Source organism: Nelumbo nucifera, chromosome 1 (genome assembly GCF_055504915.1).
Source record: "Nelumbo nucifera cultivar China Antique chromosome 1, China Antique-T2T, whole genome shotgun sequence".
In the NCBI taxonomy this organism is placed as follows: domain Eukaryota; kingdom Viridiplantae; phylum Streptophyta; class Magnoliopsida; order Proteales; family Nelumbonaceae; genus Nelumbo; species Nelumbo nucifera.
In genome coordinates this window covers 68,219,413-68,234,839 of record NC_142649.1, presented here as the reverse complement: position 1 = coordinate 68,234,839, position 15,427 = coordinate 68,219,413, and the positions used below count along the sequence as shown (strand labels likewise).

Here is a 15,427-nt window from a genome sequence, read left to right as displayed (position 1 = left end):
GAAATTAGATCTATTCTGATTCCATGCTCAACTAAATGATTGGAATTGAATCTATTCTTATTTCAATTTCAGCCTATTCTTATGAACCATATTAGGTAGGTTATTTTTAACTAGCCTATAGGAAAATAAATCAATATCTGTAATTAGTACTGCTAAGGTGCTGGAAGAGAGAACAAAAATGCCAGGGCTACCCTACCTAGTAACTGCACAGGTCACCGGAGGTCCTGCTGTAATAAGCATAACACTTGACTAGTGACAGTTCTTGTTTCCCATTAATGGTTCGTTTATTTGTCAAATGCCACCCTTAATTGGAGTCCGGCTTCAGTCCAGGCAACTTTACTGAGGGTACCTTTCCGCCCTTCGTGCGGTTGGAGGACACGCCACGCGTCCTCTAATCGTGTAAACGTCCTCGAAAAAGTGGGTTTTCGAGTCCCCTCCTCTCGCTCAAGTGTTGCATGTTTTCTCTCCCTCTCTCTCTCCCATTCACCCGACAACGACTTAACAACTATTACCGCCGGTGACAAACAACCATCACCGGCTGTGGGATGGATCGAAAGAGGGTGAAAGAACCCAGACCAGTTGGGTCGGTATTGAGTGCCACCAGTAGCAGCGACTCGTCTGCTCTCTCCATGATTCCCGCCAGGTTCACCAGTATCAAAGTTGACGTTTCCGATTTCATCTTTCTCGTCTTCTCCATCACTTCCATCTCAAGCTCAAGCACTCTGTCTCTGCGTGGCTCTGCTCTTACGGTAGAACTAATATCAGCCCTGTCAGATAGAGATCGAGAGAGAGAGAGAGAGAGAGAGATGGGAGATTGAATATCTGTGTTCTTGGCTGTTTGGCTTAGGACCTTTGGTATGGTGACGGTTGACTCAGCTTCAAGAAGATGAATATGTGTGGACTTTGAACTTCGTAGCCAAGACTAATAAGACCATCAGTGACGATCTTTCTGCAATCATCCTTAAGTTTGCAACTCTTGTTCTTCTCTATGATCTTCGCAGTGTCCGCTAAGAGGTTTCTCCCGGCAACGCTCGCACAAGGAACCAAGCTCTGTTTAAGAAAAGGGGAATTTTTCATTTCAAAATAAGACATGATAAAGTTCTTGTCTTCAGTAACTGAATGTATTAAATTGAAAGAGATTCTAGAAAATCAGTATACCTTGAGAAATTTGCAGGCATCGCCACAGGAAGCTGCCGGCATCGGTTCACCGAAACACTTGCACAAGTCGAATTCATCTCGGAGCTATCTTTGCAGTTTCCATTGTGGCAATTACATCGATTTCGTCCGCATTTGGCAGTTGAGGAGTGCTTTTCATTGTTTTCTTCAATGAAGTTCTGAACCATCTTGGCCAAACACATAGAACTCAGCTCCCAATCGTTGTTGTTGTTGTTGTTGTTAGTAGCATCTTTGTTATACTGCTGTTCACCAAGGACGGGCTTCTCAGTCGATGAAAACCTCAGGACACTTGGGAACTTTTGCCACTGGAAAAGCCTCTTGAGACGCGATTTCACGACAGGCTTAACCGCGGTTTCACGACAGACTCTTCAAGCAAATGGCCATCTAATGGCTGGATCTTCAAAGGAGGCATGTTCTTTAACGAGACTAAAACCAAAGAAATCTTTTCTCTTCTACCTTCAACTGCTGCTCTCCATTTTCAGGAACGGTAAAAGCAAGGTTCGTGAAAAACGTGAGGCGAGGAACGGAGATACGGACATTCAGGCGACCTATAGAAGGATCAATCGCCGGGGTTCTCATTTCTCCGGCGACAAACGGAGGTTTCAGGCAAAGTGGAATTTCAGTTGGCGTGGGTTTTAAAAATTAATGGCGTCAAAGGTTTCAAACAACTCTCCGCATGCTTCAAACGTTTACACGATCGCACGAACAGTGTCCTGACTGAAGGAGCCTGGACTGAAGCCGAACTCCCTTAGAGTCTTGCCCTCCAAAAAATTATAAAAAAAAAAATGAAAAATACATCCAAAAATGTACTTCCCAAATCACCCACTCTAGGACACCAATCCCACTACATATCTTAATGCCTTAAGATGCTAGGAATCGGCCAAAAGTTGAATACCAAAATCCTGAGGATCCATGATATTCAGATTTCGGGTCATCTAAATCCCGGATAGCGAATAACTGAATACTACTCATCAAAAGAAAATTGGTTCTACTTACAATCCTCCTGCCTAGCTTCGACCTTAATTTCTTTGTTGAGGTTTCAGAGAGCTCTGCATTGGTGTCTGTGTGCTCCTAATTAGTCGGTGGTGTCATGTTGTGTGTTTGTTAGGGCTCCTGCCTTTTTTCTTGTGTTTAATGAATTCTCTTTGCAGAAAAAAAAAAGTAACAATGCTAGTTACTTATTGAAATTTGAAACTGTCAAGTGTCTACTTTTTTGAAAATTACAGTTTATGCAATATGCCTGGCTATGGAAATGGATCTGATTTTGACTCCGACCCGTGATTGAATCAATACATGTACTACATTTTTCATTTTGTTTACATATGTGACCCATGAAATGAAAAAAAAAAAGAGAGGAAGAAAAGCAAAGCAAATAGCTAAAAGTCATTAATCGAGCGCAGAGAAGACTTTTTTTAATAATCTCGTAATTATCATTTTCTACTTTTTTACTTTTTCACACACTATTACCACAATGATTTATTTGATTTAATTAAGGCAAAAGACCATTCTTGAGACATCCTATTATTTCACAATTATTATTACAAAATTATGGCAGCTGTCACGAGCAACGTTCGAATTCAGGATTAAAATATAAAATAAAAAATAAAAAATAGAAATACAGACTTGGGATCTGCTGGTTCCCTAGTAGTAGCAGCGGTATCCATTGCTGGATCCTCCATAGAAATACCGCGCATTGTATTCATGCGACACTGACTGTTAAGAGTGTAGTTACTGTACTTAACACTCGTAGTAGATGCAGATCCTGGGGAGTGAAAAATGCAAACTTCTAAGATCCGGCATCTGTGTTCTGCCTGAGTGTTCAGCTTATTTCTTTCTTTTTATATTTTTAATTTTGCAGCTTATTGGTTGGAGCACTTGTAGATCTTGTAGAATAATGTGGTCCCACCCAACCATCATCGATTAACTCTCAACCGTACGCGTAAACGCCTGCCACACAATCTGGTCTCTGTAGTTGCTGGACGAAGGAACTAGGGCTGGAGCCTGAGATAAATGATGTAGCACCGCTATTTGTCTATTTGATCAGTTGGGAACTTGGAGGGTCTGATCTTTCTCCCACAGGTGGGACATGCCTGGTCCCCACCATAGACTCATAGAGGGTAATTGTTAACGGTCGAGTTTGTGGGGCTCCATCACTGGCGCGCAGTGGATGAAACCACCTTACCGCGGTAAACGGCGTATTGGGACGGGGTGAAGTTCACCATTACAGCACGACAAACGGAGTTAGAGAGAGTGACTTGGGGCGCATTCCCCACTCAACCCTGATTCCCTGAACCTCCTCCTTAAGTCCTATCACAATAAGAGACCCTGCCTTGTGCTTTCCCCCACTCATTCTCAGTCTCTCCCTCTCACCACTCTCTCCACCTCCGCCACTTCCCCACTTCCCCCTCTCTACTAGTTTAAAAAGAAGGCTCAAAACAAGAGGCAACGACGACTTTCACTTTTTCCTCCTCCTCCCTCTTCTTTTCATGCTCTGTTTCTCTCGTAAGCAGAGCATGGAGCGCTTCACCATTTCTTTCTTCCTATTGATCCTCTCCATGCTTGCAACTGCAGGTAAAGTTGATGCTTCGTTATTCTTTTTTTTTTTTAAGAAAAATTTCTCTAAAACACTAGCGACTCTTCTCTGATTCTGTCTGGCTGATGTTCTTTTTACGACATTTGCAGATGCGGGAACAATCGGAATAAACTACGGTAGAGTTGCCAACAACCTTCCTTCGGCAATGAAGGTAGTTCAGCTCCTCAAGTCTCAGCGTCTGACCCGAGTTAAGCTCTACGACACTGATCCGGCCGTGCTCAAAGCCTTTGCTGGCTCAGGCATCGATGTCGTCGTTGCCTTGCCAAATGAGCAGCTCTACGCGGCGGCCAAGAGGCGGTCCTTCGCGGACACGTGGGTCCAGAAGAACATCGCTGCTTACCACCCAGACACCCAAATCCACGCCATTGCCGTGGGGAATGAAGTCTTCGTGGATCCACACAACACAACCGAGTTCCTTGTCCCAGCCATGCGCAACGTTCACGCCGCGCTGGTTAAATACAACCTTGACTCCGCCATTAAGGTCTCCTCTCCCATAGCCCTCAGTGCTCTCCAGTCCTCCTACCCATCCTCTGCCGGATCTTTCAAAACTGAGTTAGTCGAACCCGTCATCAAACCCATGCTGGATTTCTTCCGCCAGACTGGATCATACCTCATGGTAAACGCCTACCCATTCTTCGCTTACGCAGCAAACTCCGATGTTATCTCCCTCGATTATGCTCTCTTCCGAAACAACCCGGGTGTCGTGGACTCCGGCAATGGCTTAAGGTACTTCAGCCTCTTCGAAGCCCAAATCGATGCGGTATTTGCAGCCATGTCGGCTTTGAAATACGACGACATAAAGATGGTCGTGACCGAGACGGGCTGGCCCTCGAAGGGAGATGAGAACGAGACGGGAGCGAACGAGGAGAATGCAGCTGCTTATAACGGGAACCTGGTGCGCAGAGTTCTTGCCGGAGGTGGAACCCCGTTGAGGCCTCAGGAAGACCTGGATGTGTACTTGTTCGCGTTGTTCAATGAAAACAAGAAGCCGGGACCGACATCTGAGAGGAACTACGGTCTGTTTTACCCTAACGAACAGAAGGTTTACGACATACCACTAACATCGGAGGAGGCGAGACAGAAGGTTCCGGTGAACGGCGGGAAGAAGAACCAGATGACGCCGGTGAACAATGGAGGGAGCGTTTCGACGAGCTCGTCGGGGCAGACTTGGTGCGTGGCGAACGGGAAAGCCGGGGAGCAGAAGTTGCAGGCGGCACTTGATTATGCTTGCGGAGAGGGAGGAGCTGACTGCCACCAGATCCAGCCAGGTTCCACGTGTTACGATCCTAACACCCTAGAAGCGCACGCCTCATTCGCGTTCAACAGCTACTATCAGAAGATGAGGCGTGGGATGGGAACATGTGACTTCGAAGGGGCCGCATACGTTGTCACTCAACCTCCCAGTGCGTATCTTATCACTTATCCCCTCTCTTCTTTTCATATCATATCATTGTTATTCATCACTCATCACCACATGCGCAAATTAAAACATTCTTTCAGTAGTTCCGGTGAAATTAACCCCATTCAAATGGTCGTAGCTCTGGTAAAAATTTTATGTTCTGAGACTGTTTGATGGCGATGAGTGGTCCTATTTCTTTGTTTATTTTTTTTTTCCTAAATCAAGCAGTACTAAAAAGATGGTGTTTGGTTTGTTTGGTTTGCAGAGTTTGGGAATTGCGAGTTTCCTACAGGATATTGAGAAGACAAAAGAACTGGCATTCGGTGGATCTGATTAGAAGAAGAAAGGAGGAGAATGGTTAACATTTTCATATAGCTTAGGATTTTTTTTTTTTTTTTCTTTGCTTGTATGTAGTGTAGTGAGTAGTTGTGGTTGTTGAAATTTATATGACTGAGATATGTGTAATTAGATCAAATCCATCCATATGAGTACATATAAATATATATTTATGTTCATTTGATTTCAACAAGTTGGGTGATGAAAAACTGATAAAGTTGAGAGGTTGCGTGGAGACAGGTGCTGAGGTCCCTTTCCCTTGTGCCAAACTGCCAATAATGTCTTGTTTTAAATTTCCATATGATGTCTAAAAATTAAAACTCTCTTATGTTACAGGGAGTGGGTAGATCATTGATAGCATTGTTTGAAAAAGAAGGGAGCTCTGTGTCTCCTAGTCAATCATCGATTTATTGATAGAGATATTGGGAAAAGAAAGCTTGCTACAGTGAAGGAAACTAATGTGAAAATTTTCAGGGAAGTTGGAATCCAAAAACCCTACTCCGTTCAGTCCCCTTCAATCAATTTCCCACTGCTATAGATGATTGTGGGGGCTACCCACTTCGTTACTTTTTATGTTTTGAATCAGAGGTCGATTAAAAAGGTGGGATTTGGATCTGGAAATGGATATCCAATCCATAAGTGAAGAAATCTCATCATGATCAATATAAAGGAAGCATGTGCTATGGGACCCCACTACCTCAGTCTTTTTATTGTTGTTACATGCTACACAGAGGCCAACCCCACATGCATGCCTTGTCAAAAAGAAGAGATGAATTTGGTATAGGCAGTAAGTAAAGGTGAGGGACAGACAGTGCAACTGAGAGAGGAAACTCCCATTCTCTATAGTCTCTACACTCCACCCATCCATTCTATTCTGGACCGGCCCTGCCCAAAGGTATTTCTGGATCCTCATGTGGGTTGGGGGTTATTTGGCAGTTCAAGATACAATTCACACAAATATTTAGTATGGAGGAAGAGAGAATTTTCTCTGATGCATTTGTTTGACGAGTAGTGATTAGATACATTAATAGGATGTTATTTTTATTTAATCTTCCTTTGCTGATCAATAATTAATTAAGGGTAGGTTGAACCTTCAAAAAAAAGATTAAGGGTAGATTGATGAAACTTCCTCTCAAGTTTTTGACTGTTGCTGAAATTTTCCCTGAAATTTGGTACTTTGGATACAGTTGCAAGTAGATTCTTTTCTAACAAGAGGCACAGAATTGTCCAAAGTACGAATACAGTTATTTTTTTTACCAAAATGTTTACTTTTCACATTTTTCTCTTCATAGTTCATATCAATGGCTATTCCAATCCCTTCCAATCTCTTTTCATTTATAATTTTTATGTCTCTTATTAAAGGATTTTAACAAAAGGGGTTTACTTAAGGCCTGTTTGGCAAGTTTTCTTGAGAAGATCTTCTCGTAGCTCTGATGACACAAGATCTAGGCAGCCCGAAGACCGTTTGGCAAACGCGCATCTTTCCGTGTATCGTTTTGGGTCTTTCCATGTGAAATTAAAACACAGAAGACGCGAAAAACTTCATTTAAAACTTCCCATAATCAGGTCAAAATGGATTTTTCATGTCTTTTTGGTACCCCATCCTTTGACAGCAAGATTTTCTGTACGCTAAACGGGAATAGACCGATTTTCGGTATTCCCGACTTGTAAGCAGGCAAAAGACCATACACGCCAAATAGGGCCCTAAAAAAGCGAGAGGTATTGAAATTTTGCCTTTACTTAGAAAGGTGAGAGGTATTGCAATTTCGCCATTACCAAACCTGAGGAGAGGTTATAGCAATTTACCCATAAATTAAAGAAGTAAAATCAAAGTCCAGAATACAATAGTCAACGTGTTACCAACATATTTGTAGGTGGTAGTCCGTAGTCGTCTCATGAAAAGCGTGGGTGGGTCTCAAACTCTCAACATAGTTGCTGCAAAGATTCTCATTGCCTGCCGCTTTTCAGCATCGTCCTCCTCTGTGTGGCAACAAAGATAAAAAGATAAAATATGGTTGTTGTAATCACATGGCACATGGCACTATGGCAGTGAAATGGAATGATTTATCACTTGTATTGTCCATTTACCAAGCTTCACAACTTCGCTGACTAAGATATCGCTGGCTTTCCATATACAAACATTGCTGCTAGCCTAGGCCTGTCCTCCACTCATGGGACCGGCCACTCACCACCATTTATAACCCACCTACGCCAATTTCCTACCTTAACTGCCTCTACAACCTCGAACAATTTCAGAGCCACAGTTTTTCAATCCCTACAATTTCCTACCTTAACTCATCCAACTGGCAAGGAGTGCAAGTTGGATGAGTTTGGAAGGATCATAAATATAAATATGTATAATACAAATATATAAAAAATACAAAGTTTTGCACTCTATATAAATTTGTATTTATACTCCTTTCAAACTGAGCTTAAGGTTACATTTGATTGCAGGGCAAATAAATTTGTATTGATGCAAAGCTATGGTAGTGCAAATGATTTAGGTGTAAATTCTTATGTAATTTTTATTTCAAATCTTACCTTATTTTATTTGATTTCAGTACAAGTAAAATAAAGTAAGACCTGAAGTAGAATATAGTAAAACTCAAAACAAAATTAAATCAAAATTTGCATTCTTTTCATTTGTACTAGTGCAAATGAAATTGCAACCCAATCAGGCCAGGCTCAATACAACTGGGAGGTTTGCCTGATTTGAAAGAATTTATAAATATATTTTTTACGGTCATTTTTATTAGGTTTCATGGCAAATTTAAGAATAGAATGGATTGAAAACATGTATAAATTTCATTAACAAATGCAAAGCATATATGTTGTAGACCAACCCCTTAGGCTGTGTTTGGTTTGAAGGAAAAAGTAGGGAAAGGAAGGTAGGGAAATCTTTATAAGCCTTGCATAGATTTCCCTACCTTTTTCGTTCAAATCAAACATAGCCTTGGTGTCTAATAAATGCTTCATTAAGTGTATACACCTACATGTATGAGTAACTGAATTCATATTAGGTTTTAGATACCTACCACACACAGACACACTGATTGTTTAGTGTGGCCAGTACAGGAAAAAAGTTCATCAGGCCCAACCATAAGGTAACCCGATTCAGTGAGTGCAGAGACCGTTCAAACACCCATTATAGCCTTGCATTGGGAATATCTTCCAATAAACACAGAAGTGTGGAGATATTCCCGATGCAAGGCTGTAAAGGCTGTTCGAACGGGCCTTGCACTAACTGAAGCCGATCTCAACCCTAAGGTGCACATCTTGGATTTAAGCCTGACCCAACCCACAAACTATGTTTAACCCAACAGAGCTCACCCAAAACTCAGGCTCGAGTTGGATCGGGCCGGGCCCCATCCAACCTGGGAGGTTTGCCAGATTCGAAAGAAGTTATAAATATACTTTTTACAGTAATTTTTTATTAGATTTTATGGCCAATTTAAGAGTAAAATGAATTGAAAACATGTACAAATTTCATTTAAAAAGTGCAAAACATTCATATTGTAGACCAATCACTTAGTGCAAAACATTCATATTGTAGACCCCAATATGTAGAGTGCAAAATCTTATGAGGCCAGGTAATGGTAAATCAGTAGTGCTTGTATATATAGTTGTATTCAAGCTTGTTCTCAAAACAAGCCACATGTAAAATTTGGGTCTAATTGAAGGTAAAAATTTCTGATGAATCGAAGTCTCTCTTTGCAAATTTTGGATGGACAAGGAAATCTTATTCTAATGACAAAATGGGTGTAGGGGGTATTTGGGGCCTCGTCTTCCAGAACAATGGGTCCAATTCTGTCATGTGGCCCCGCCCTTTAGCCACATTGGACTAAAGAAGACTCAGCCATTTTGTATGCTCTCATTATCCAAAACATGACTTTATGATAGCAGCAATTTTGGGAAATTCTGCACTGAACATATGGTATCATCCACAAACCATAATTTCTAACTCTGACGGTCTAGTGTTTGATCATTTTTTTTCTGAGCATTATTCATGCTACAAGGATGATCGAAGGGAGGGCAGCGCACTCATAACGCATCGATCAAGCACAGAGATCGATAGATGCATATATAAATGCATGGCCAAACTGATATTTTCCCAAATGGGGATTGTTTGTTATGACAGGTTCAAAAAATGTGCGAGTTTTCCTCACATCTATCGGACATTCTCTATTAAAGAATAAAGATATTAATAGAGGAAAGTACAGAGAGGATCTCACTCTGGTGGTGAAGAAACCAAACCGAGTCCGAAGGCCTCTCAGCGCTGCAAAACAATCCCAAACAAAATACATCTTTGTCTGGGGCTCTGAAAGCTCTTTGTAACGTGAAACAGGGAGGTTAGAAAGAACAATCAAGCCAAGGTATGTAACCGATCGAAGCAGCAGCAACAGAAGAAAGAAAAAGAAGCAGAGAGATAATTAAGGGGAGTATTAATTGTTCTTGTCTTTCCCTTCCTCATCTATAATCTTGAAACTTGCTGGCGTGGTGATCGATCTTTGATATAAGACGATCGATCAACCATGCCAAGCAAGATCAGGAAGGCGATTGGGGTCATGAAGGACCACACGAGCCTTAGCCTCGCCAAGGTTTCATACAATAATTCCTACAACCTTGACATCGCTGTGCTCAAGGCCACCACCCATGAAGAGGTTCCGGTAGAAGAACGGTACGTGAATGAGGTTGTCATGCTCACTTCCACCTCCGACCTGCACGCGGCAGGCTGCGTTCAGGCAATAGCCAAGCGCATAGGTCGAACTCGAAATTGGGTTGTCGCGGTTAAGTCCCTCACGCTCGTTCTTAGAATATTTCAAGAGGGCGATCCGCACTTCCCTCGGGAAGTCCTCCACGCTATGAAGCGCGGCAGCAAAATTCTCAATCTTTCAAGCTTCCGAGACGGCTCTTATTCAAGCCCCATGGACTATTCAGCTTTTGTGCGTACCTTCGCCCTCTACCTCGACGAGCGCCTCGACTGCTTTCTCACGGGCAAGTTCCACCGGCGCGCTGCAAATAAGCATAGGGACCAGCACAACCGTTCTCGGCGGTTGCATGATCCCATTTCTAATATGATGCCACCAGTGTTGATCGATAACATCTCCTGCTGGCAGCGTTTGCTTGATCGGGTGATCGCCACCCGCCCCACCGGTGCCGCCAAGCATAATCGTTTGGTGCACATAGCTCTCCACTCAGTGGTGCGGGAGAGCTTTGATCTCTATCGGGATATCTCTGACAGTCTCGCACTTCTCCTCGATCGCTTCTTTCACTTAAAATACCAAGTCTGCGTTGATGCCTTTCAAACGTGCATTAGGGCCTCGAAGCAATTTAAAGAGCTATCAGACTTCTATGACTTGTGCAAGAGCATTGGCGTCGGACGAACGTCCGAGTATCCGAGTGTGCAGAAGGTATCTGATGAGCTCATAGATACGTTAAGAGAATTTCTCAAAGACCATGCTTCTTTCCGAAGGCCACCTAATATGCTTCTCCCTGCCTCGACCGTCGTCAACACATCAAATTGCGAGCGGCTGCTGCCTGAAGCTTCTCGACTATCCGACGGCGAAACATCCGAACATCCAGCAAGGGTGTCAGAGGAGAGAAGCTTAGAGACAGAGGATGAGAAAAGTGTGACTAATATTGGAGGATCAAGCCCATGCTCATCCGTCTCCACTGATCAAGAACAATCTGAGATACAATCCCAACTTGAGGATTTGACGGGAATGAATGAATGGGGAACAAGCTCGTGCCCGTCACCGTCAGTGGTGTCTGTTGGGCAAAGAAGTTTAGGTTCAAGTCTTGATCTAGTACGACTGTTCGATGATCAGCCCCGACAAGAAGAGGGGCAACGGCGATCAGTTTCGGGATCGGTTGCAGCGGAAAGGGAGGGTTGGGAGCTTGTGTTAGCGGAAACTGCGAATGACATATCATCCAACCCCGTCCAATCGAGTAAAAACGAACCCTTGTTTAACAGTGATAGACTGTCTGATCAGTGTTCGTTCCTTCAACAAAAATCCCACAACAACAATCCCTTCCTCCAAGACATGGGTTATGAGATAACCACGCAAGCCATCATCCCGCCCATTGCCGATGTTCTCTCTTCTTTCCCAACATTTCAAGTACCCCCGACGTCTTGTGCACAAGGCCCCAGTGGCACTGACACGACGGCGACGGCGACGGCGACGGTACCATCGCAAATTCAAAACGACCCCTTTGCATCATGCAATCCCATGGCCAATGTAGGCAATTTGTCGGATGGAGACGGCTCCATGAATCAACATCATCAACAACTGTGGCTGCAAACACTAAAACAAGATCATAGCGCGAGGAATGTAGCTTGATTGTTTTTTCTTTAATTTCTTTCCTTCAAAGGCATTTTATTGGTAAAGGAAAAAAAGAAAGGCAATGGAATTTCTGTAAATAATAAGCATAAGCATATGTTGTATATAGGGTAAAAGACTTAAACCTCCCCTTTAATGAAACATACCTTCCCTTGGTTTTCTCTTGGAATCCCCCCACTTAAAACTTGGACTCTAACACATGGGAATTAATAAGATGTTGTTAGATTATAGGTTAAAATACAAAATCCTCCCCTTAACTTTCTGACAATCATAAAAACCTCCTTTATAGTTTCCTTTTAGCAAAAACCTCCTTTTCTATTTTTAAAATATTTGACAAAAACCTCCCTTCCGTTAATGATCATGACAGAAAACATGTATAGTTGCGAAATTACCCCAAAACACTATCTAATCACTTTATAAAGTACCATATTTGCCCTCAATAACCTCCCCGCTCTTCTCTTATGTTTCCCCATCATCCTTACACAACACCGAACTGCCCCCACATAGCCGGAACCTCCACCGCCCCTACACTAATCGGACCATATCAGTAACTGTCTTTGCAGTTCTTTGAGATAAGTGGGATAAACTAAAGCAAGGAAAAAGAAATAAAAAACCCATTATTCTGGGACAATCAATAATCAAGAGCCATGTTAATTATTCCGATCCCTGTAAGTGTAGCCAATACCTCTACCTTGGTAGAATCTACTATGCCTACAGCCGACACTCTTTACCTAATCTGTTAGTCTCCTAAACCACTTGGGTGCAACATACCTTTTGGTTTCCCTAATAATTGTATGAGTTCGACTCTGGTTATTCATCAAAAGCTTTGCCAATCCAAAGTCGGAAATCTTAGTGTAAAACAATAATAAAGAAGTATATTTTCACAATGGATGATTTGGGTTCTACACTCTTCATGCAAATACAAGAGCTCCTTGCAGCTCCAAACACAATACAGGTGCGTTGGTTCCAATTGGGCTTTGGAGTTCTGAAAAGGAAGCTTGTTAAAGCACCATTGCTCATGAACTCATACACAAGAAGTCGATGTTGTCCTCATTACAATACCCAATCAACCAGACTAGATTCTTGTGGTGGGTCTGTCCAATAACACCTACTTCTATTCTAAACTCTTGCTCACGCTCTTGAATTACTCTAACTTCTTTACTACAACATCGACCCCTTTATAAACAGTTCCAAAAGAATCCCTTCCCAGCTCTTCGCTGAAATCAATTATAGCTTCTTGGAGGTCTTGGTAAGTAAAAGAGGATGGAACTTCTACAATATTTCTTTTTGGTTAAATCGATTTTGGTTTGTTGCTGTAAGCTAAGAAAACAAACAGGGTAGTTACAACTATCAGTACCAAGTTAATAAAGACAGATCAAGCTACCCGAAAACAACGAGATGATGATGATCATTATCCTTCTCTTATCTTTCTTTACATGGAGATTGTTTACTTTTACTTTGAGAAGAGCTTCCATTAATGTTTATGTTTATCCTTCCACAAAGTGGTAGAGTCTTCTTCCAACAGGTTTGACCTGTGAGAACTACAACACACTAGGGAGTGTGATCACCAACGAGAAAAATGGAGGAGTGGCAAATAGAGTAACGAGAGAGAGAGAGAGAGAGAGAGGGCGGGTTGGGTAGCGATCCCAACGGTTTAGTTGCTCCTTTGTCTCCGACAACAGTATAACGGGATGATGTTGATGAGGGTGAAGGAGCTTGGTAGGGATGAAAGAGAATAGCAGAATGTTGGAAGGAGGGTAAAATAGGTATTTGGAAAGATTTGATCATTTGTTTAACATTTTTTTGTCAAATTTTTTAAGAATAACAGGGAGGTTTTTGCTTAAGTAAAACTATAGAGGAGGTTTTTATGATTACCAGAAAGTTTAGGGGAGGTTTTTGTATTTTACCCTAGATTATATGGCATTTTATTTGACATCACCTATAGTCATTTATTCCAAAATACTACTTGTTAAGATGTTTATTAGATAAGGCTGCATTTGGATGCAATGTAAATTAAGAATGATGTAAAATTAATATTAGTTTGGTTTTGTATGCATTTGGAAAGAAGGTATAATTGTTATTGACGTAAAATTCCACTCTGTTTCATTTTTGTGTGTTTGGATGGAGTGGAGTTTTATGTCGATAATCAATATAAAACCTCATCAGCTCTAAAGTTTTACATTGATAATCAATGTAAAAACTACATCAATTTTATCGATGTAAAACTTTACTCTTCCACCCATCGCTATTTTCAAAAAATAACAGTCACTTTCATGATTCAATATAAAATGCAGCCTTAGATAAATGTTTGTCTCGATGATTTATATGAGAGTGACAGAGAGTCATTGGGGGAAATATCATTTTTGATGTTACCCTAGCACCCAAATGCTTATTTACTATTTTTTTAATAACACCTAACTATCAAATAATAATAATAATAAATGTTTCTTTCTTTTAAAATAAATTCCATATCAATAAATGACCATGATACCCAACCTCTAAAACACCAATTATAGTTTGCAAATCGCAACCGCTTTACTTAATTGACTTTCTACGAGGAACTGCTTGTATAGGAATGGTGAAAGCCAGGACTATTTGCCTTACCATTTTCGTAGGCTTCCTATTTAAAAGTTGACTATTGGGCCAATCGTGTGGGGAGGGTTTTGTTTCTTAAAAGTTGATAAAAGAACTAGTAGGGGTATTTTCAGAGAAAGACACTTGGACCCATGCTCTTTACCTTTTCCCATTCGTTTCAATTCACAAACAAAAATACCAACAATTTGCAACAGAAATCTTGATTAAATAAAGCAGTTGCAAATTATAGGTGTTCTAGTAATATGCAAAGTACAGGGTTAAGTTTTATTGAATACGTGAAGCTATAAAGATGTCTAAGTTTGTATATGAAATGTGATTATGTAAAGACAAGGTTTTTAAAATCAGATCGGACAAGGAACTATTCTGGGTCTGATTCATGGGTTGAATGGTCCAATCGTCTGGACTGAATGGACAGCCCATTCTAATAAAGAATAAAAAAAATTAAAAAACCAAAAAAATGGCCAAAACCATTTCTAAGTCGAATGATTTGATGGTCCGATCGCTTGGGTCAACAATTTGTTCACCGAATCAATGGTTTTTTGGCCAAAAAGTAATTTTGGGGTTAAATGAAGCTGATCAAGTGACCGGTTCCCAGTTTTTAGTCCAGTCCAGTTTTAAAAACATTGTGTGAATAACTTAGACCAAGAGACCAATTGAGCCAGTTGGCACCTTTAGAAAATCTACACTTTTTTAAACATCTTTTTTTGCAAACACATCTTGAGACTAGTCCCCTTTAGAAAGCTACTAATAAGCAAAATATTGAAAATATAAAGCGCCATAGGAATCATTTTGTAATGTTGCATATTCCCTTGTTATTAAAGAAAGCAATTCTCTCCCAATCTCCAATTGTTTGGAACAAAGAAAAAAAACCTAAAATCTGTTCTTCTACAAAGAAATACTCAACATCAGAGCTTTTTTGCTCTTCTTTTCCTGTGGTCAGTGGTTTATGGGTGAAATGGTGATCTTTGCTTTTACCGAAAAGGGGGT

General features: G+C 41.3%; 2 protein-coding genes and 1 long non-coding RNA gene across 3 annotated transcripts; 2 read left to right on the top strand and 1 right to left on the bottom strand.

The window, feature by feature from the left end:
• Positions 1-265: 265 nt before the first annotated feature.
• On the bottom strand, positions 266-1,660 carry LOC104594404 (uncharacterized). The gene is made up of 2 exons (XR_016084618.1): positions 1,159-1,660; positions 266-1,050 (listed from the first exon to the last, which is right to left on the bottom strand). It is a non-coding gene; the product is annotated as an uncharacterized LOC104594404 (long non-coding RNA).
• Positions 1,661-3,452: 1,792 nt separating this feature from the next.
• On the top strand, positions 3,453-5,694 carry LOC104594105 (glucan endo-1,3-beta-glucosidase 12-like). Its single transcript, XM_010254249.3, has 3 exons — positions 3,453-3,747; positions 3,859-5,172; positions 5,434-5,694. The coding sequence occupies exons 1-3, from the start codon at positions 3,663-3,665 to the stop codon at positions 5,466-5,468; spliced, it is 1,434 nt and encodes a 477-aa protein (XP_010252551.1). The 5' UTR covers positions 3,453-3,662; the 3' UTR covers positions 5,469-5,694.
• Positions 5,695-9,674: 3,980 nt separating this feature from the next.
• LOC104594106 (ENTH/ANTH/VHS superfamily protein) lies at positions 9,675-12,023 on the top strand. Its single transcript, XM_010254250.2, has one exon. The coding sequence runs from the start codon at positions 10,037-10,039 to the stop codon at positions 11,843-11,845; it is 1,809 nt and encodes a 602-aa protein (XP_010252552.1). The 5' UTR covers positions 9,675-10,036; the 3' UTR covers positions 11,846-12,023.
• Positions 12,024-15,427: the final 3,404 nt, after the last annotated feature.

Excerpts from the sequence above, each read along its gene's own strand:
- LOC104594105 (XM_010254249.3), top strand. The coding sequence starts at position 3,663 with ATGCTCTGTTTCTCTCGTAAGCAGAGCATGGAGCGCTTCACCATTTCT. Across the intron at positions 3,748-3,858 it reads CTCCATGCTTGCAACTGCAG|ATGCGGGAACAATCGGAATA; the intron begins GTAAAGTTGATG and ends CGACATTTGCAG. Across the intron at positions 5,173-5,433 it reads CGTTGTCACTCAACCTCCCA|AGTTTGGGAATTGCGAGTTT; the intron begins GTGCGTATCTTA and ends TTTGGTTTGCAG.
- LOC104594106 (XM_010254250.2), top strand. The coding sequence starts at position 10,037 with ATGCCAAGCAAGATCAGGAAGGCGATTGGGGTCATGAAGGACCACACG.